Source organism: Macrotis lagotis, chromosome X (assembly GCF_037893015.1).
Source record: "Macrotis lagotis isolate mMagLag1 chromosome X, bilby.v1.9.chrom.fasta, whole genome shotgun sequence".
NCBI classification, from domain to species: Eukaryota; Metazoa; Chordata; class Mammalia; order Peramelemorphia; family Peramelidae; genus Macrotis; species Macrotis lagotis.
In genome coordinates this window covers 554,348,491-554,370,612 of record NC_133666.1, presented here as the reverse complement: position 1 = coordinate 554,370,612, position 22,122 = coordinate 554,348,491, and the positions used below count along the sequence as shown (strand labels likewise).

Here is a 22,122-nt window from a genome sequence, read left to right as displayed (position 1 = left end):
CTAATAGGTCTCTTCAGATATTCTCTTTTGAAACTAAATCCAATTGACTTACTGCTCCATCATTATGGCCTCTTTCAATAAGATGGCTTTTTTTTCCCTGAAAGCTTATATCTGATCAAGTCATATTCCTCCTCAATAAACTACAGTGGTTCCCTGTTACCTCAAGAATCAAATATAAAAGCACTGTTTGGTACTTAAAGCACTTACAATGTGACCCCTTTCTGATTTTCCAGTCTTTCACTTTGTTCCCATCCATATTCCTTTCTCTTTGATCTTACTACTCTGCTATACTGGATGTTCCTCACAAAATTCATTCCAGCTCCCAAATCAGTGTACTAGGCCTAAGTCTTGACATTATCCAGGACATCTAAGAAGCTCAAATGAGGAGGGATAACCTGTAGGCAAGGGACCACCATTGCAAACATATGGAGAGGAAAGATTAAGAGTATCCTATACAGAAACTGCAAGCAGGTCCTTAAGAAAAAATGTTAATAGGTTATCTTCTTAAAATTTTGATTAAGTAAAAAAATAGGATCTGAGTATCAGGAGGAATCTGAAAGGGCATAGAGAAGCATCCCTTTAACAATTACTCTGCTTGATTATCCGAGATGAAAATGAATATGTTACCTTACCAAGGAACTCAATATATTTTTGAAGCAATTAGAATGTCCTCCCTTATACTGAAATGAAATCCTGAGACTTCCACCTACCAGTGAAATTCTTCCTCTATAACATTACTTCTCTATTTCTGTCTATAAAATGACTAGTCATTAAAGCTCCCAAACCTTAGTTTCCCAAACTAACCTTGATCCTCCATTCTCCTTCATCCTCATATTTATTCAGTTTTTTCAGTTCAACCTTTATTTTTTTCTCTGTTCTCACACTGCTACTGCCTTAGTCTAGGATCTTATCACATCTAAGTTAATGTTATAACTCCCATGTGATCTTGTAGCATACTCCTGGAGGAGACAGGCTATCTTACTTTTATATTTCTTTTTCATCAAAGATATCATTAGCATCTAAGTACTGGATTCTCATATTTTGTAGAAATGGGAAACTAGACATATGGTTCAGTAGTTATTCATTTCCTCTTGTATACCTTTTTCCTTAGTATTATATTGTGATTTCCTTCCATCTGCAATCTTATCCTTTCAGACATCTTGGCAGTCAACCCCTCAGTACCCTAAAAACTGTTCCCCTTTGGACTTTCTCTGCACATATTTGGTCTGTTTTAGCTTCTCTTCCCATATTTGTTTTCTTTAGTGCCCTTTCTCCTTCCTCATGTATCACATATACCAACTGTAGATGGCACCAATTTCTTCCCTGGGGGCCTTCCATTCAAGTCCTGACCTAAGCCAATGCTACGCAGTTTGCAGGATCTAGTGTAACCACAACCCTTATGGAACTATGGCTATGAGCCAAATGCCAAGTTCAGAACCGGATATAAAACAGATGTCCATTGTAACTCCTCTATAATCCACTCTTGGACAGTGAATTACAGAGAAGCCTGGAGGGAGCATGACATCTGAAAAAGCCTATGATATTTAATATAACAAAGTCTTGGAAATGCAAGCAGATTTTGCTTAGTTCTCAGAACAAATCCTAGGTAGCAAACTAATTTGCATAATTAGGGTGTGATAAAAGTTTTAGCTACAAAACAAAGTGATATCTAAAGGAAAATTTTCAATAGATGTATGGCATAGATGACTGGGCATCTATTAGTTTGTGTACTAATTCCATTTTTTAATGGAGAAGAGCTACCTACTGGAAGTCTTATTGCCCAATGTTTACTGAATATTTTACAATGTGATATCCCTTTGCTATTTATTTTCCATCTTCTTTCTTTCCCAAAAAGTCTTCCTAAACTTGCTCTATCTTCTAATCTACTTTTGTCAATGGTACAGTGTTTGATTGAGCAGCAGGGATTGAAATTCATTCCTTTAATCATCATTATTGATGCCACCAGAGGCTATAAGGATTTTTGCTCAAAAAGAAGCATCAGTCCTAGTTGCCACTGACTCTATTATATCTTGGCCCCATTACTCCACCTTGTTCTTTTTCTCATATCTAACCTGCAACTATAACTTCCTTATTTTACTCTTTTTTTTATTTCTCTTAAAACTTTTCAGGTTCTTTGAAAAGCCAGTTTCCAGTTATCTAATTTTATTGTATACAACTTGGAAGTCAGTAATCCAGTAATTCTGGGACTCTACAGAACAGTTCCAGGTTGCTATGATTAGGACTTTGAAGGAAAATGCAGCACAGTTTCCTTCTCTATTTGATGAAATATAAAAATAAAACAATATCTGATCTAAAGAAATTTATATTCGGGGAGGGGCACAAAATATTTATGAATAAGTAAAAACAAGGTAATATGAGGATGAGAATTAAGAACAACAGGGAGGATCAGAGACAGCTTTGTGGAGGAATGTTCCCTGAACACCATCTTCTGTCATATGGTGTATGAAGTGGTAAGTTTGAGGGAAGACTGAAGAGTCTTGAATATCAGGTTAAGGAGTCTGGACTCTAATCAATAAACAATGGAAAACACTGAAGGATTTTAAGCAGAATCAAGATTTATTTCAGTGTTCTCGAATTCTTCCTTCAAATCACTGCAAAGTTAATTTTAGAATTATGAAATCATTTTGTATTAGAAGCAGAACTGGACTTTAAGGAAAGGCAGTCCATCCTTCATTTTAAAGAATAGATACTGAGGCAGAAATAGGTCAAATGCTTTGTCCAATGTCATATAGCTTTTAGTTGTAGATTTGGGATTTAAATCTGGCCTTCCTGGATTTACATCTTTCACTACATCACACATTTTTTCTAGCCAAAGCAGATTTTTCTCTACATCTCAGTATATATTCTCTGGTCTCTTGCCTGCCTGCCTTGGCTCTGGATTATCCATGTCTTCTCTCTCACTGTTTCTACCTTAGAAATCCTATTCATTCTTCAAAACAGAGCTCAAATGACAATTCCTCCATGAAGTTTCCCCTAATCCTTTCACTCTTTCATTTAGAAATTATGCTCTTTTAATTTTACTATAATAATACTTTATTGCATCTATTGTGCTTTTATCTTGTTTCATATTTCTATTATAGTTATTCATTCATGTCCTCTCTTTCCTGCTAAATTATAAGTCCAACTAAGGCAACAATTAGGTCTTATCCTCCATTATCTGAACCATTCTTGCACACATAGTGAACGTGTAAATTCTATTTCATTTATTTGAATATTCAGAAAGTGTTAGAAAAACTGATCTGACTACAGTGCATAAAATAAATTGGAAAAAGGTCCCAAGAATTAGAAATCTGTTAGTAAAATGTCTTGCATAAATAAGACTAGCTAAAGGAATTTTACTATGTGAATTGATTCATCTATCTATCTATCTATCTATCTATCTATCTATCTATCTATCTATCTATATGTCTTAAACGATTGGAACATGAAGGTGTTTTGTTATGTTTAAAGTGACATATAATTAATTAGCATCATCATTATCATTATCATTCCACTCATCTGAATACTAGTGATAAAACTACTCCATATAGATCAGTAAATCGTATGACAGTCAGTTGGAACTATTCTGTTCTGTTCCATTCTGCATATGTCTTTAGAAAATCCACAGAAATATTTAAATGAATGATTTCTTTATTCTGCAAACAGATCCATAAACTCTTTTATAATTCTGTAAAATTGTCCCCTCAGATTATCTCCTAAATTATATCCAGCACATGTAAACTTAGATTTTTGGTTCTGTACCATGGGGAAGGCTTAGAAAGGGAGAAAGATCTATCTAATGATCATAGATAACATGATTTATTTCATCAAGAATAAGTCATTCTAGACTCTTTCATTTCATTTTTGATATGAAGTACTAGACTGGTTTGGTAGATCAATGAAATTCCATAGACATATCAAACTTAGATTTTTAAGGAATTAGACAAATACTCTCATGAATAAGATGGATAAAAACAGGTGAATGATAGATGGTATTATTAGGAGGATTTGGAACTGGTAAAATGGTTAAATCGAAAGAGTATTTTTGGTTATATGACATATATAAATCTACAATAAGACTAAGGAGGGAACCATAGGATCATGTCTTTGGCTCATTTCTGTTCAAAAAATTAATCAATATCATTCAAATGCAACAAACATCTATTAAATTATTTCTATGTGTTAGATCTTACACTAGGCCCTAGGAATACAAAAATTTTAAAAATGACATAGCTTCAGCTATCTAGGAAATGAAAATCTAACTGAAGGGATATAACATACATAGAGAGGATAGTTAATACATTCAATGCCAAAATTAAAAAAGATTTTGATAGAGTAGAGGGAGGTGCTAATTTAAACCAATGATAATTATCATAAATGCAAAATTCTGTATTTGGGTTTAAAAAAATCAACTCTACAATTGCAGAATGGATGGGAGCCAACTAAACATTTTATATGGGAAAAAAAGAAAAGGAAGTGTAAGCAGATTACATTCTCAATGAGAGACAAAAGTATGACATAAAATACCCTTCTCCAATTTTCTATTCTAAGCAAAGAAATCACCTGCATTAATATAAGTCTAGGGTCCAGAACTAGAGGAGTGACAGATTTGTTCTGCTCTTCCCTGGGCATTTCACATCTCCATTACATTCTTCTATTCTAGTCAATTTTAAAGAAATACATTGACCTGTGTCAATGGTATACATATAGAGCAATGGTGAGAAACCTTTTTTTCTGCCAAGAGTCATTTGGATATTTATAACATCATTTGTGATCTATGTATGATCAAACATTTAATCAATTCACCCCTAAAAAGCTTATAGTTGTATTGAATTTCTAGTCCTGCCTTTGGGTTGCATTGGTGGTGTCAAACCTACAGCCTGCAGGTCAAAAGTTCTCTGTCCATGATCTAGGGCAAGGTGACCAAGACAGTGAAATTATTTAAAATCATACTCTACAAAGATAGGTCAAAGGAATTGGATACGAAGATGAGAATGCACAAATCTTAAAGGTCAATTAAGGGCTAGCTATTACTATTCAGAGAGAGTCACTGAAGTTTACTGATATTGTCAGGCTGGCTTTACTATCAGACCTGTGATTTAAGAATATCACTTTGACAACTGTGTGAAGAATAGATTATACAATGAACAGATTTGGGGCACAAAGATAGGAAGGAGTAGAGATATTCAGCTTGGGGAACCAAAGACTTCGAAGGCAATGTGATTCAGCTATCTTTACTCATATGGATATCATGGTGAAGATGGATTAGTCTTGTTCTACTTGGCTCAGAGGAGAGAACAAGGAGCATTGGGGAGAAGTTGCCAAGATGCAGATTAGGCTGGTTATAAGGATAGACTCCTCAACAACGAGATGCTTCAAATGTGGAATGAGTTGGTTCAATATGAAGTCAGATTCTTATTATTAAGGAGTCTTCAAGTAGAATATGATATTTTTAGATAAGTTGGAGAGGTATTCCTCCTTAGGCCTGACACTGTCAAGTGTATGATACTTCAAGGGCCTTTTTTTAGATCCATTTCTTCTGTGACCTCTTTCTGCATCAACTATTATGCTTCTCACTCTTAACATCTATGGTACTTAACATGCTTATCATTAATTTTGCATTCATGTACTGTCTGGTGTTCTGAGCTCTCTTTTCAGATTTATGTCCTTTTCTGTTCTTATTGGATTGATCAATTTATTTCTCTTTGAATCTCTAGTAGCACATAAAAATGGATGAGACTCAAGAACAGTTTAATATATTTGTGTATATATATATGCATTTATATATATACAGACATATATATATATATATATATATACAGACATATACACACACACACACACATATTCATGGATGTGCACACTCACAAACACACACTCCTCATATTCAAATGACTGAGTTGAAAGCAAGAGCATCAAAAGGAAAGAGAAACCAAAAATATCATAATAATTTAGGTGCCAATAAGTGCCCTGTGAAAAAATTCATGGTATCAGAGAATGATGGAGGTAAGGATACTCTTCACACCTTTGTCCTTTGGCTTCATACTTACATATGTAGACTTAAAATGGAATTAAGATGATAAAAAAAGAAAGATTGCTTCTTTTTTGAAATATCCTTAAATCAAGATATGATTTAGTAGAATTTAGAAACATACATTTTGTTTATAAGGAATTGAAAGTTTGAGGGTTACAATATAAATATTATTTTCAAAAGTAAATTTAATTGGCATGAAAGTTTTATTTTTCTGAATGTTTAGTCACTGGTAGGAACCTTCCTCTTAGATCTTAGAAGGAAATGTTAAAAAATATCTAACAACTTCATTGATAAGATAAGACAATATCCTAACTTTGTAGCACATTTAAAAACACTTTATTAGAGATTATTTGTAAATATGTAAACCAAATACATAGGAACTAATAAGATTGGTTTCATGAGGGAGGGACATCATGAGTAAACTACTTCATGAAGTTTTTCAAGTATAGTTTTATAAGCATATCAATCTTGGTTACCAGTTCTATTAATTTTATACAATAATATCTGTTTGGAGGGCAGCTAGGTGGTGCAGTGAATAGAGCACCAGACCTGAAGTCAAGAGAATCTGAGTTCAAATCTAACCTCAGAAACTTAATGGGTGACTCAGACTAGTTGAGTGACCTTGGGTAGTCACTTAACCCCATTGTCTTAAAAAAAATTTTAAAATCACTGTTTGTTATTGTAACTCCAAAAATATAAAGTAAGTAATTATAAAGGTCTACATATCTATGGCAAAATTTTATTAGTGTACAATGTACTATATAATCAAATTTCTACTGAATTTTTTCCTAAGCTATAATTAAACAACAGAGGCTATAAAGAGCACCAAGGAGACTTAAAAAAACACATGAACAATTTAACAACATACACTTTGCCATTTTTATAAACAAATGATAGTGAAAATGCTTAACCTTTAGTGCTTTTGCTTCCATGCTATAACCCTTCATACTATAAACAAATTACCCTGTTAGAGAAAAGAAAATCCTAAGCAATAAAAGGAAAGCAAACAGTTAAGACATTAAAGTTATTCTAACTAAGGATTTTAGACCACACATAAAATCAGAACAATTAAATATTTTGAGTTTCAGCTACAAAACAAATCCAAAAGCAAATAAAACATCTAGCTGCCTCAGAAGAAACATGCATGCATACATGTGTGGAACACACACACACACACACACACACACACACACACACACACACAACCTCCCTCTACCCTTCCCCTAGCACACATACAGACACAACTTGCTTTAGAAAATTATATCCAAAGAGAAGTAAGCAATCTTTAGATTTTTAAGATTGGTTTTAAAGGAAGAGTTTGAGGAGAAAAGTGCAATTAAAGAAATATACTTCTGATTCAGGTGCTCATAAAAGAGCCCAAAGAGGGAGAGGTGCATAGTATCCAACACAGGGTAGAGTAGGGTGGGAAGATTCTTCACACCCTGGTACAGGGTCCCTGATTTCAAATTAAAATTTTAATAAGGAGAAATGAAGATGTCAAATAGTTTTTAAAAGGGATACTGCTAAAATTATTCTTGCTTTAGCTCCTGGAAAATTTATTTTTTTTCTTTCCTGTGATACTAGAAGGTATTCTTTTAGAATAAAAACATTCACAAAAATAAAAAGTTGTCCTTATTTTTCTTGGGCCAGGGTGTGAATAAAGGTTAAAAAAAACCCATTATACCAACTCACACCTTTTTTCTTTCAATAAATTCCTGAACCAGAAGTATTTTATATTCATTCCTCTATAACTTTTAAAAAATGTAATTGTGTGATCAATCTTGCTCCCAACCCCATATCTAATCCTGCTTCCCTGACAGAGAAAAAGCCTACAAAGAAGTAAAATATTTGTTGTTCACATTTTTTCCTGTTTTATAATCACATTTAAATTAGGATTAGGGCAAGATAAACTATGTAAATTATACTTGCTCATGAAGTTATATATTTTAAAACTTCCTAATAAATATTACTAAATGAAGCAAAAATGCTCCACAAAAGTAAATTTAGCTCTAAAAAAGGCCCACTGAATAGGGGCATCAGGAAAAATCCCTGATGTGCAATGTCACTGAAAAACTATAATTTCACTTTTCAACTAGCAGTATGTTAATACATTAAATTTACACAGTAATGGATTCCTTATTATGGCTATTCGGATATTCAGTATTAATAACATATGTCATGACTTGCCATGTGAGTTAGGCTGTGGTGATGAGAACCAAACTTTCATATTCTGTGAAACACATTCTTATAAGATGAAATAAAGCAGATGTAATAAATATCGTGAAGATGCGAAGGATATGAATGAATAATAATAAATTCTTTAATATTCCATGATGTAAATTTTTTTCTTTATAATCAAAAAATTTAGTTCTTTTTCTTAAAAAAAGGATAAAAAGCTGTAACTGATGAAAAATATGCTTTATTTTACACTTATCTTCTATGACTGTCAGAAAGAAATATAAACTGTTTAATTTTATTTCAAGTAAAATTTAAAGAATCTGTTCTTATAACTAATAGTAAATATATCTATATAAGTGTTGTTCAGTCATTTCAGTTATATCTAATTCTCTGTGATTCCATTTGACATTTTCTTGGTAAAAATACTAGAATGGTTTGCTATTCCCATCTCCAGTTCATTTTACAGATGATGAAACTGAAGCAAATTGGGGTAAATGACTTGTTGAGGGTCACACAGCTAATAAATGTCTAAGACCAGATTTGAACTAAGGAAGATTAGTCTTCCTGATTCCAGGACCCCATATATTCACACTGTGCCCTCTAGTTACTTCAATAGCTATAGTTTTATATATAGAAAGACATGTCACTGTGTATTATGGAGGGCTAACAATGGAATTAGGAAGTTCTGTATTCAATCCTTACCTTACCTTAGTTGAATTTTCACTGTCAGTTCTCAAGACTATAATTTGCAGGTGAATGTCATCTGTAAAACTGAAGGGAATTTATATATTGGGATCTCTACACAGAGATGAAATACCAGAAAAAAAAAACTGTATACATGTGTTAAACATATACAGATCTACCTATGTATATGCAAAATATTTTGTGTGATAATATATACAAAATATTTACTTTTGAATATTTTATACCAATATTAGAGGAAAAATACAATTTCAAAAAAATACAGATTACTTCATAAACTGTAAATAAGCAAGTAAAAGTATTTTTTCTTCCCCTCAGTTAATAGAGATATTTCATCCATAGATCTATCAGTGAAGTTCTAAAAGCTCAATAGGCCTGCATAAATCATTTGAAACTAAAATTTTTAAAGATCTAAGAAAAATGAGTTAAAAAGGTAAGGCATTGTGCTAAGTATTTTTACAGAAATCATTACATTTGATCTTTACAACAAACTTGCAAGGTGAGTGCTTAAGTATAAAGGATATATATATATTATTATTATATTATAAAATACATTTTAAAATATATAATTTTAAATCTAGCCAAAGGAAATAATTCTCCAAAGCACAGGAAAACTAAAGAAAGCAAAAAAAAAGGGAAAATGTCATGAAGGATATAATTGCTAAAACAGCACTATTTTTCTCTCTTTTTTTTTCTTTTTTGGATTTTTGCAAGGCAATGGGGTTAAGCGACTTGCCCAAGGTCACACAACTAGGTAATTATTAAGTGTCTGAGGCTGCATCAGAACTCTGGTTCTCCTGACTCCAGGGTTAGTGCTTTATTCACTATGCCAACTAGCTGCCCACTATTTTTCTAAAATGAAAGTTTCATCCTTGGAAAAAAACTTTCTAAGCCCCAGCTAGTTTGTTATTTCCCACCTTCCAATAAATTGTGATAACAAAAAAATTACTTATCCAAAGCTCACATTTTGTTCTTTAAAGTTAAGGTGTTATTTTTACCTTCTATTGCTGACATGGGCTTGTTTCATCAATAACACATTTCCTGACAAACTCTCACATCCAGGAATAACTATATTTCAGAGCTAATCTTTCTTCTCAACCTTTAAACTACCACTGGGGCCTGTGGGCAGGAGATATTTCCAGAAATGAGATATACAACATGAAGTGGAGGGAAAAGTCCATCAGCTCATATTAGGGCAAATGCAAGCGGCCTTTCAAATCTGATGATAACATTCATGGATACCAATGCTATCAAGACTATGACATTATTTATTATTATTATTATTATTATTATTATTATTATTATTATTATTATTACTAAAAAAGAAATGTGAAAGAGGGTGAATTTCAAAGGGAGTTTTATCCTTGATCATATTAATGCTGCTAGGTACGGCTAATGGCACTCCATTATTATGGAAGGTCAGTATGTATGAATGAACTGGACTACACTTTGGTCACAATTGGTAGCAGTGTACTGATCATCGTATAAAAGCCACTGAACACATGAAAGGAATTATAGTACATTACACATCAAACATTTTGGCCTGGTGCTTCCTTCCTCTAATCCTACTGGCAGGAAATGCTCTACATATCCTGTGAGGTGACTAGACACATTTAAAAGTGATCCCTTGCTCAAAAAGCTCTTGCATACAGAAATTTTACCAAATTAAGCTGAACCACTTCTTCACAGCACTTATATACTATGTCCTTATTTTTCAACACAGAAATGGTTCTCCAGTGATAAGGTAATGTAACTATTGCATGATGTAATTTTTTACTGACATTGTTAACAAAAGAGGATACTGCGAAAAACATCCACTATTAAGTAGTATATGATAGCATAAACAGCAGATTCACCTGCTTTTGTAGACTAATAGACACTTTATTTCTTAATGGATGAACCTAAGTAAATTGAACAAAAAGTTCAAGGAAAATATTTAGAGTTAAACTCTGCAAAAAAGTCTAATCAAATTACCATTTTACTTAAAATACATTTGTTAAAATTGCTAGAAACGACATACAGAAGATGTATCTGCATAAATTAAAGTTAGTTGATATTTCTGATGAGAAAGATTTATGTGATAAATATTTAAATGGAAATTGAATTGTTTTGGGGGTTAAGCTCAGAGTGCAAGATAGAGATTAGTCTTTTACAGGATGAAATAACTAAGAAGAAAAGATGAAAAGATATAACTTGAACTTTTGCTTTTATGTTGTTATTGTGTAGTAGAAACAGTTAAGCATAATTTAGTTAAATTGTCAATTTAGTGTTCGGGAATAATATGAAATGTTTACTTTCCAAGATATCACCTAATTACCAACTTGAACAATGTTTCCTCTGTAATTCTTTGGGGTTTTCATATTTTTTCTCTAGTTATTGGAAGATGCAAACAGTTTTGTGGTACAATACCTCAGTCTTATCAGGTGTTCTTTAAACTCACCTGGAAATACTGAGGTTGTGTTTCACTGAACTCAGACTCCTCAAGAAGACAGAGCAGCACTTTAGGGAAGAATTCAGTGAAAAGGCTAACCTGTCCACAGTGTGTTTGATAAGCTGACATGGGTCAGGGTTCTTTTCACTGTTGTGTCAGTTTATCAAACCCATACCTGGACATCAGTCAATACAATTAAGCAATAGCGGCTCTTGGGAAAATGCATCAACAAGGACACACTGTCCTGCAATCAATCTCATCTACAGCTATACTCTCACATGGAGACATCATGAGAGCATAGCTTCACATATCTGCTGTTGATAACTAAACCTGGCATAAACTTAGTCAAGGGCTCATGATGCAATGAGGAGTTCCACATTATATTCTGGATATGTTTATCAGTGAGTATCTTTAAAATTTACAAAATGAAGCTTTCTTAAAGAGAGTTTAGATTATTTCCCCTAAATAATAACATTTAGAATTTTACATTGAAAATGCATAATCAAAGACTATGAAGTAAAGATTAACACATTTTACAAATCAACAAGAACCCTATTGTCAGATAGGAAGTTTTGTTAATTTAAAGAAAACCACTTATGGGGCAGCTAGGTGGTACAGTGGATAAAGCACTGGCCATGGAGTCATTAGTAATGCGGGTTCAAATCCAGTCTCAGACACTTAATAATTACCTAGCTGTGTGGCCTTGGGCAAGCCACTTTAACCCCATTGCCTTGCAAAAAAAAAAAAAACCTGAAAAAACCACTTCATCTAAATGACCAAAGTAATTTTTTTTTAAAGTTTTAGTACTAACATAAAATTTATACTTCTTTAATTGTGAAGTTTTGCACCAGGACTGATCAGCTTTATAGGTGAGAGGAAAGACAGTCTTTTAGAAAGGAAACACATTTTGAAATCCTGCAGTTTTGTGGAGAAATTTCACCAAAAGGAATATTTTAAAGTATAGCCACATATTTTAAGAGTTACTTTTTATTGTTAACTGAATAATTTGAATTTAATATGTCAGAATATGTTTTAAATGAATATATTGAATGTTTTTGCAGGCACTGGGCATATATTTATAAGGCAGTGTTGCTTAGTGGCTACTGGGCCCAGAGTTAGTACCTCCAGTATTTGAAAATTGTGTATTCATAGTTGTAATTTCTTCATTTGGAAAAAGAGAGGAATGAAAAGTGTGATCTTTGAGATTCTTTATGGCTTCATATCTATAAAGTAATACTCCATTAACTGATCTTAGGAATATTTATTTTAAGTTGGAGAAGAGGAATTTAGAAAGGATTCTAAATAACAAATGGAAAGATTGTTCTCAAATTTTAGCCTGAGGAATCAAGATTTAAACCTGTAAGATTACATCAAATAATTACTTTGTTAATTCTACTTTATAAGATGTTCCATGATATTATAAATATTTTTTTTGTTGCTTTTAGAAAGAATGGAAGGAATTCTCTAGATACCTCACATTTCTTATGAGAAACTGTGGAGTGACAAGGTCAGTATGTAAACTGTTCAATAAAATCTTCTATTTCATAACTTTCCTCTATATTCATTGCATACTATCATGTCTTATAAAGCTATATAGATGGGAGGAATTTGTTTTTAGTCAGTGTACTTAAATTGCCTCAATCAATGTATTTTTAAGGGATACAAAGAGATGCAATTATGAACTAACTACCTTAATTTCTCCTTTGGAGAAGTCTTAAGGAGAGCATATTCTTGGACCATATTTTTTTCATTAAAACTAAATATAACTGGTGATTTTTAAGTTATATTAATGATGAATCATTGTTTCTAATGACAACTAAGTTCCTGCCCTTTTCTGTATCTCAGGCTTTTTTTCTCAGTAAAAAAAGATGGTTCAGTATTTCTGGTACGATTTGGATGTCTGCAAGGCTCTTACCTTAGTTCTGTACATAAGTTCCGTACATAAGTTCCTGAAAGGACTTTGATACTACTCGACTTTTTCTATCACTCTGTTAGACTATTCATAAAATGATGGAATTAAGTAACAAAGATAATAACAATAAATCCCCCTGTGATTACATTTTTACTGTTCCATATGTACAGTAGAAATTCATAGTATATCAACTATAATAATGATAATTATACAACAAATACAATAAGTGATGCAAAATATCACAAAGATGTATATTTTTTCTAGATTTCATTAATAGCATTTTGACATGTTGACACAATTTTATTTATCTGCAATCTTTTCTAAGTGCCATGAATTTCTAGAGGAAAATAACCAAAGCATCATTAAAAAGGGTTAAATATAGTTGACAAAACATTCCAAGATTCATGCCAGTAGGACTTAAAGAGTCATTTTCAGCACTGTTATTGAGGTAGCTTTTGGCAGCAAGTAGAAACATATTCTTAGAAACCTACATCCTGCCACAGGAAGCCACAGAATACACCATAACTTTGTGAGTGCCAAATTTAAACCCAAAGCCTTCACACTAGATCAGCTGAAGAACAAGACAGGGACTCATTCTGCCAATAGTGCTTTCAAATAAAACTTTTAGGCAAGTTACTCTAAATAACAAATGGGTCTGATATCTCTCAACTTGCTAAAAAAGAGGTTATTTGCAACCAAACACTACACATTACAGGATTAGTACCACAACATCACCAGACACTAAAAATGTCCTGCCAAACACCAAAATGATATTTAAAGATATATCAGTGTTCTCCTTTCTTTTTTATTATATGCAAGGAAAATTCAGGGTGGAACAGGGGAAGGGAGGAAGAAATATAAACAATTTTGCTAAAGTCTGATAACTGAATTTTCACACTATTTTTGGGAACCATGTACATCCCATCTTTCCATTGAAATGTGTTTTAATTTAAATTTAATTAATTTAAATTAAATTAAATTAATTTAAATTTTAACATTAAAATACATATGCTTAGCCATAAAAAAACCACAAAGTGCATTCAAGAGATAGCACAAGGTCTGAAGTTTTAAATACACTGGGAATAAAAGCTATGATTCATTCATATACATATAGGAAAAACTTGATAAGAATGAATCCTGTATACATTTTATTATTCACATAAATATATTTTTTACTTTTGTAGATTTTTACCCATGTAGGAGCATTCATAACATAAGAGGCTACCACATTGTCAATCAACAGCATGGTTAAGACTTTTATGAAATACTAGTCTATGCTTTGTGTAGACTGCTTATAGCTTATAATTAAATACATAATTTATATATATACATATGTGCTTATTTCTGGGTATATGCATATACCCATGTTTATATGTATGTATATATATATATATATATGGATATTTATTTATGTATCTGTTATGTATATGTATAAATTGTGATCCCTAAAAGAATGTAAGCTTACAAGGGCAGGAATGATTTCATTTTTGTTTCTGTCTATTTAGTGCCAAGCACACTGCCTGATATATGGTAAGAACCTAAATAAATGACTTTTAAATGATTGGTTAGTGAACAGTCAACATAAAACTCTGACAAATTCAACATTTTTAGGGTTTCAATTTAATCAACAATTTTGCCTTTTAATTCAGTGGTGACAGAAAATCAGTCAAAACACTCCCCTCAAATTCTACCTAGAATGTCAGAACTTCAGCCATGGTACTGGAATATTACTTACCAAAATGATAATAATATACTCATATTTTTGAATTCTAATGAAAAATAATTTGTTCAGTGATTATGAATTGAAGGATATGGCAGGTTTCTTATTGTTTATGATGATTTTATAAAAAAAAAGAATCCATGTTAAATGCTAAAGTGTCATAATTAGGACAAGGGTTAATCATAACATATTTGAATAGTTCCATAACTTATATTTGTAAAGTTACTGTTTTCAAAGGGCTTTCACACCTGTGTCTCATTTTCAGCAACTAAATATTCATGAGGGGTTGGTTTCAAAATGAATTTCTGTAAGGTACATTAGATTTCCTCATCAGCTTATTTTACAATGAAAGAGGTATAAACAATTCTGTTGCTACCTTTGCTTTGTAGGCTAAAAGAATCACAGAGAAACACTGGGAGACAGAGAAGACATTTGAAAACTTTTAAATGGGAAGGGGAAGCAACCATTTTACATATGGTTCTAGAAAAATCCCACTAACAATTATTCTAGGATAAAAAATTCAATTAGTTTCTACTTTAATTTAAATTGGAAATAAATTATCACATCAGAAACATATACCTATTATTAGAATACTACAAAATGAATGTATTCAATCAGGTTGCCTTAAAAAATAGCTTGCTAATATTATCATGAATTTTCTATATAATATTGTACATGTTTGTCTCAAGAAAAGAAATAGAACATAAAACAAGGTTCTTTCTTTTGCTATTAGCTGGTGGGCCCCTTCAAACACTGTGATTTTTCAATAAATTGTATAACTAAAATAAAAAAAAAGTTCTAGAAAATGTCTGAAGAAAAGAAATGGTTGAAATATTCAACAATTGACAAAGTCTTTCAAGAGTTGTGGTATAAATTGGTCACAGATAAAATCCCAGAAGGGACATCAGAGGACCCACAAATATTTATGGAATGAACCACAAGCTGTATACAGAAGTTCACAAATGTCCTATTACAAGAAGGCTCTAGTTCTCTCAGTAACAGATATACAACACTTATATTCAAGTTAAGAGATTTAATTGAAAATTTTATAAAAGAAAAAAAATGTCAATTATTTGAAAGTTCTTTTCAAAAATTAAAACATTTGAGAAAAGTATGAAGCAATTTATGTTTTATTCCAGATGTTAAGTTTGTAAAAAAAAATGTGTAATAGCAGTTTTTATGAATTCTTTTAGAGAAAATGCTATAGCAATGAAGTCAGGTGACAATATTTCAATTCATTCTCTAGTCAATTCCAATTCTGTATATCAGGTAATACAAATCTCATTTCCAGATAATGAGTTTAATTAGAACTAATTTTTTAATCCAAAGAAAGGAAAAATATTTCACATCCTGAATATGTTTAAATAATCATGAAAAGTTATGCACAAAGTATCTAAAAATTCGCATTCTTTCAATGAATTTTTCACACTTATTCTGTATATTTGATTCAGTGTAATATTTGTGATCAGACATTAATATGATCTTACTGGTGAGTAAGGAGCAAATTATTTCCATTTTGGAGGTGTTTTAACTCTCCTTAGATTGGTAAAAATTTCTTAAAAACCAAAGTCAACCTCCCTAAATCCCTCAAGTGGCTTAAGGTTCTGAGAGTATCTTGATCAAGTCTATTGGGCATCCAAACTGCATTGGAATAGCCTTAAAATTCTGTTCTAAGTCCACAATACTGTACATTACATGTACTGTTACCCACAGAGTTTCACATGCCAGAATCACAAGACAGCTTGAAATAGTTCTGTATAAATCACTTCTATATGTGAACTCCCTACTTTAACACACTGTCACAACCTTGCTCTATGACTTTAATAACTGCAAATTTCAATATGCAAAATGTCATCATCACATGTAAAAAAACCACTGACAGTTTTAGATGTGCTTTTTAATCGATGTTCTCCTCTACTGAACTTGGTAAGGATAGAAATATAATCAAATGAAGATGGAATAAAAAAGCATCATTTCATTCCTTTTATAATTTTGGGGGAGAATTGTACTGGTTAGTGAATTTGGCAAAAACAGATAAAGGAAAAATAATATGAAGATATAGATGTACACCATCAGGCCACAAGTGTTTATTAAGTGTCTGTTGTATTCAGACACTGTTAATTGCTGGAACTACAAAAGAAGGCAAAAACATGGTTCATGTTCTCAAGGAGCTCCCATACTAATGGGGTAGAAAATGAAAAAGCAACTAGGTACCCTCAATTTACATAAAGAGTAATAAGAGTTAATTTTTTAATTGATTTTTATTCAACAAAAATTTTATTAAAAATGTGCAAGGTCTGGAGCTAGTGCCATAGGGAATAGCATTTATACTTGAAGAGCAGACATTTTATTTTGTTGGGGGTAGGGTGGTGGTGGTCATAAAGAGTTCATGTAGAGGAAATAAAATATACAAATAGAAGTAAGTACAAGTTGATTTGGGAAGGTAGAAAATAGTAACAATGGATATGAACAGAAGGGGTTTTGTCACTAGACTTGTGTACTGGAAGCTTTTCCAGTTTTGCAAGAGGGGCCAGAGCTTTTACTTTACTGCCATAGCCTTTAAGAAGGAACTTATAGTACAGATTATACCTATGATATTACATATTACATGGTTAAGTATCTTTTGGGTGATACAGAAACTAAATACTATAGGAGTTCCACAAAGACCACATTATAAGAATTTCCTACAAAAAGTTACATTTTAATTAAGATCAGAAAGATGAGCAGAATTTTGATTAGCAAAATAGGGGAGAGGAGATGGGTGAAAGATGTGAAGAAAGCAATTAATGGTCATTTAATAAACACTTGTTATATGCCAGGCATAATGCTACAATGTGATGAGGTCATTCCAGGCAAAAGTCATACCACAAACAAATGAGTAGGTGAATAGGTCACCAAGTATTTATTAAGTGCCTACTCTATGTTAGGAGAGAGAAAATTCAACTGAGGGAAATGGTTGCTGTTCCTGTATATATTGAGAAGCAAAAGGTTCATGAAGAGGAGGAGGAGGAGGAGCTAAAGATCCTAGGTCTAGTGTTAGAAGGGGCCTCAGAAAGTCTAGTTTAAACTTTTTTCATTTTGCAGATGAGGAAGGTCATGGGTCAACCAAAGAAATCAGTGACTTCTTACCAACACACAGGTAGAGAGTGGACTCAGACCCACCTATAAAAGGTATCCTGAAAGACAGACTAAGGAATTTGCATTTTATACTGTTGGTCATGGGGAGTCATCAAAGACTTCTGCATAGGGGAACGACATAATAAAAATGTTGTTTCAAAGAAGTAATTACAATTCAATAAACCATTAAGTTGTCTATTTTATGCAAGACAATTCACAGCAGAATGGCTAAGATAATTAAATGCTTGAGAACCAACTTTTGGGAGGTTTTGGGAGGAGAGATCTGGGTTTGAGGTCTTCCTTTGAAACATGCTCACCTGCAATCATGCTGGAAAGTTTCTCTCAGAAATTCCCTTATATCAAAGAAACTCCAGGCCAATACCAAAATTAATCAAAAGCTTATATTGAATTTTCATTGATTTTTGCCTTCAGTGTTCAGTTTCTATTTCCTACTGGTGCTAAGTTTATTACTCAAGGTATCTATGAAAGACTAATAAAAAAAGAAAAATATTTTAATTTTAAGCGTATTTAAAGGTAGAATAGTTTTTTTTAACATCTTGATGGTCATATTTGAAGATTCTTATATAAAATAAACTGGGGAAATGTTGTTTCTAAAATCTTATCTAGAATTCAATTGACTCTGGAAGGACAGGGACTTCTAAAAACTCAGTAACTAGGTGTTGAGTTTTAAAGGAGAGATTTGTCGGATTTCATCTGATGCCATCTGAAGTTCTTGTTTAGATATATTTAAGAATATACAAAATCCAAAAATGAGAAATTTATAGAACTGGAAGGGAACTGAGTGGCGGCCTTCTAGTCCACCTGAAAGAAATCCCGAGTGGTCATGGAGATTCTGCTTGAAGAATCAACTTTCAAGATAAGCTTAAGTTTTATTAAGTTTTGAACTGTTGATTTTTTTTTAATTATAGAAATTTGCAATTGTCCTCAACTTGCATCCATTACTGTGGCCCAACAGCATGAGTCTAATTATTATATAAGAGTCCTTCAAACACTTGAACACATTTATCACATCTATCTTAATTCTTTTCTTAGTCAGCTTCTATACCACCTTTAATTGATCCTCATTTGACTTGGATTTCATCTTTCTGGTCTCCAAGTACTCAAAATGTCATGCCAAGAACTCAAAACGATATTTTAGAGGAGGTCTAATGAGGGTGTTAGAATATAGTGAGACTAATTATCACCTCCTTTTCAGCCTAAAATATCAGCTTTTCTTGCTGTGACATCATATTTACAGTCTACTAAAACCCTTTAGATACTTTTTTCAGACCCAAGTGATTTCTAACCTTGCCTCCCTGATTGTGAAGCTGATCTTATATATTTATTCCTATTTAATTTAATCTTATTATTAGGTTCATTTCAAAGTTTATCAAGGTTTCTAGAGATCCTGATTAGCTATTTTGTCATCTCAAAATTTGATAATGCATGCCATCTTTGGCCTTACTAATATTGATAAACATGTTAAATAGCTACTGGTTAATTACAGATCCCTGAGGTATTCAAGTTGAGGCCTCCTCTCAAGTTGACATTGAACTATTAAAAATTACTCTTTGAATCTGGCCTTTCAACTAGCTCCAAGTGTATTTACTTCATATTTCTACCTTTTCCACAATAAAATGAGACAATATATTTAATCTTTTGTGAAAAAACTGAGTTTTTAAAAAATTTAGCAATTTAATAATCATAAAAAAAGAAATAAAGTAAATCTAGAATAACTTATCTTTGATGACCTTACCTTGGTTCTTCTTTATCACTTCTTTCTTAGTTAGGGGGATAAATAAACATCTCTTAGATGAAGAAAATTATTAGAAAGAGCCAGGGTACAAAGGTACTGCTTATAGAGCACACAGATTCTCTGTGGTGCTGTCTCCCTTGGAAGTCTTTCTTCAATCTATCTTTGCTTCTGATATAAACATGCCATATGCTTTAGAGAAGTCATTCAACTTTATCAGTGCCCCAGGCAACTTTCTAAGATAGTGAATCATAAAGAAGATGCCAATTTGCAAGAGTAGAGAATGGTCCTCATGGGAAGCTCTGCCCTGAAGAAATCACAGGTTTGGGTCTGTCACCAACTTCTCTCTCCCTTCGCCCTTACCATCCACATAAGCCATTCAGTCTCCTGGTTAATGACTCCTACATTGCACTCCTAAGCTCTCCCCTTTCCATTTATAAGGCCAACATCCTCACTTTCAACACAGACTGCAGCTATAACAATCTCCCTGTTCTCCCACTCCCCCCCTTCTAGAACAGTTTCACACAGCTGTCCATACCATCTTCCTAAGCAGATGTGTGACCCTGACAGTCCTCTGCACAACAACTTCCAATGGCCTGCTCCCCTCAGCTAGACACTTAAAGTTCTTCATCATCTGACCTGAGACTGTCTGAGGCAGTTGGAAGATAGTGGACAGAATTGGACCCCAAATCTGGCCTCAGGCATTAGTAATGCAATGCTAGGCAAGTCCCCTAACTTCAGTTTACCTAAGTTCCTTCAACTCTGATTTGAGGATAGCCCCTACCTCTCCCAGTTGTGAGGATCAAATGAGATAGAATTTGTAAAATGCTATAAGCAGAGTCTAGGTCTAAGCATGCTTGTCCTCTTTCTTTCTCCCTGTCTTGCCAGAATGAGTTGGCACCACTCTCTTTCAGATGCTCTACCTTCTGGTCAAGTTTGCCTACCTGGCTTTTCCTGAAAGGCTTATTCCAGATTATCTGCCAAATCTAGGCATTCCCTATTCATTTCTGCCATCCAGGAGTATCTGGTCCATTAAGGCTCAATTCAGATAATACCTTCTTTGGAAGACTTTCTTGCTCCCTCTGGTTCTTAGGATTCTCTATCATTCTCTTCCAATGATCATTGTATTTCTTTATCTTTCTACAAATCAGATCCAACAGATAGAATGATGACAGTATCAGAGGTCCTGGCTTCAAGCCCCACACTGCCACTTGCCCAACTACTTCATCTTTCTCCTCATCAGAGGGAATGCCTCCAGGACATTAAAGCTGCCAAAAGTGAATGAGGGATGAAGACAGCTTGAAGACATAAGACTGAGATTTGGGGATGCCCAGTAAGAATTCCAGAATTTCAAGTAAGAGGAGACCTCAACAGCTATTTGGTCCAACTCAACCTCCCTGAAAAAAAAATCAGTACAATATACCTGACAAGTGGAAGAATTATTATTGCACAGAGAACTAAGAGTATTAAAGGTAAAATTACAAGTTAAGGGGAAATTTAAAAGTTACACAAGTCTTATGAGGTAATCTTGATTCTGTATACCTACCACATGGGCCTTTCTGCACATAATATATAGCTTTCTTCGATCTGTTTTCATAATTTATCTGTGTCAGATGGTATTCTTCAGTATAGATTAGTTCCAGCTCTTTAGCTGATAGAGTTGATGAGTAACACAAGTATTTAAGTTCTCAAAAATCTCTATTCCCCCTCACAAATTTTTAATTTCAAAATATGGGATCCTAGACATGTGACATGTATTTTTCTCTTAATGCTATAGAGATCAAGTTCTTTCTCTTTATTTTCAGAACTTTTGATAGTACCCATTTCATCCATATTTAGCAATGGACTAAAATAATTCTTCATGACCAAATATTAAGGCATATGAACTCTCTAATTTTTTATAAGCAGATTTCTGTGCAAGGTAAGTGCCAAATAAATATTTGATGATTTGATAATTGTTTTCTTCATATTTTAAATATTTTTATTCAATTTGAATATTTATTAAAATATTTTCTTATATTCATGAAATTATATATTAGTAAACTTCACTATATATATGATTAATTCTTTACATTTAATTAATCTGAAAATTTTATAAGAAAAACATCTTAAGCATTAAGACTGCATACCTACAAGGCCTGAGGGAGAAAATGATGGAAAATAACAATGAAAGAAAATATTAAAGTAAAATGAATTCAAAAAAGGAGTAAATTAAAAATGAGAGAGAAGCAGAAATTGAGGAAAAGAAATGAAGAAGAGAGTAGAAGGAGAGAAA

At 32.7% G+C, this 22,122-nt stretch overlaps 1 protein-coding gene and 1 long non-coding RNA gene across 11 annotated transcripts in view; one reads left to right on the top strand and one right to left on the bottom strand.

Moving 5' to 3' along the window:
• The window catches only part of VPS13B (vacuolar protein sorting 13 homolog B), a 1,326,809-nt gene that overhangs the window by 398,591 nt on the left and 906,096 nt on the right, over window positions 1-22,122 (bottom strand). For 9 of the 10 annotated variants that reach the window (XM_074200569.1, XM_074200570.1, XM_074200573.1 and 6 more), the window contains one exon: window positions 8,915-8,983. The exons of the other annotated variant lie outside the window; for it this stretch is intronic. In XM_074200569.1, the coding sequence (XP_074056670.1) occupies window positions 8,915-8,983 (69 nt within the window). The remainder of the gene's footprint in view (window positions 1-8,914; window positions 8,984-22,122) is intronic. 10 annotated transcript variants of the gene reach the window in all.
• LOC141497771 (uncharacterized) lies at window positions 10,556-21,798 on the top strand. The gene is made up of 3 exons (XR_012471443.1): window positions 10,556-10,658; window positions 12,791-12,852; window positions 20,999-21,798. It is a non-coding gene; the product is annotated as an uncharacterized LOC141497771 (long non-coding RNA).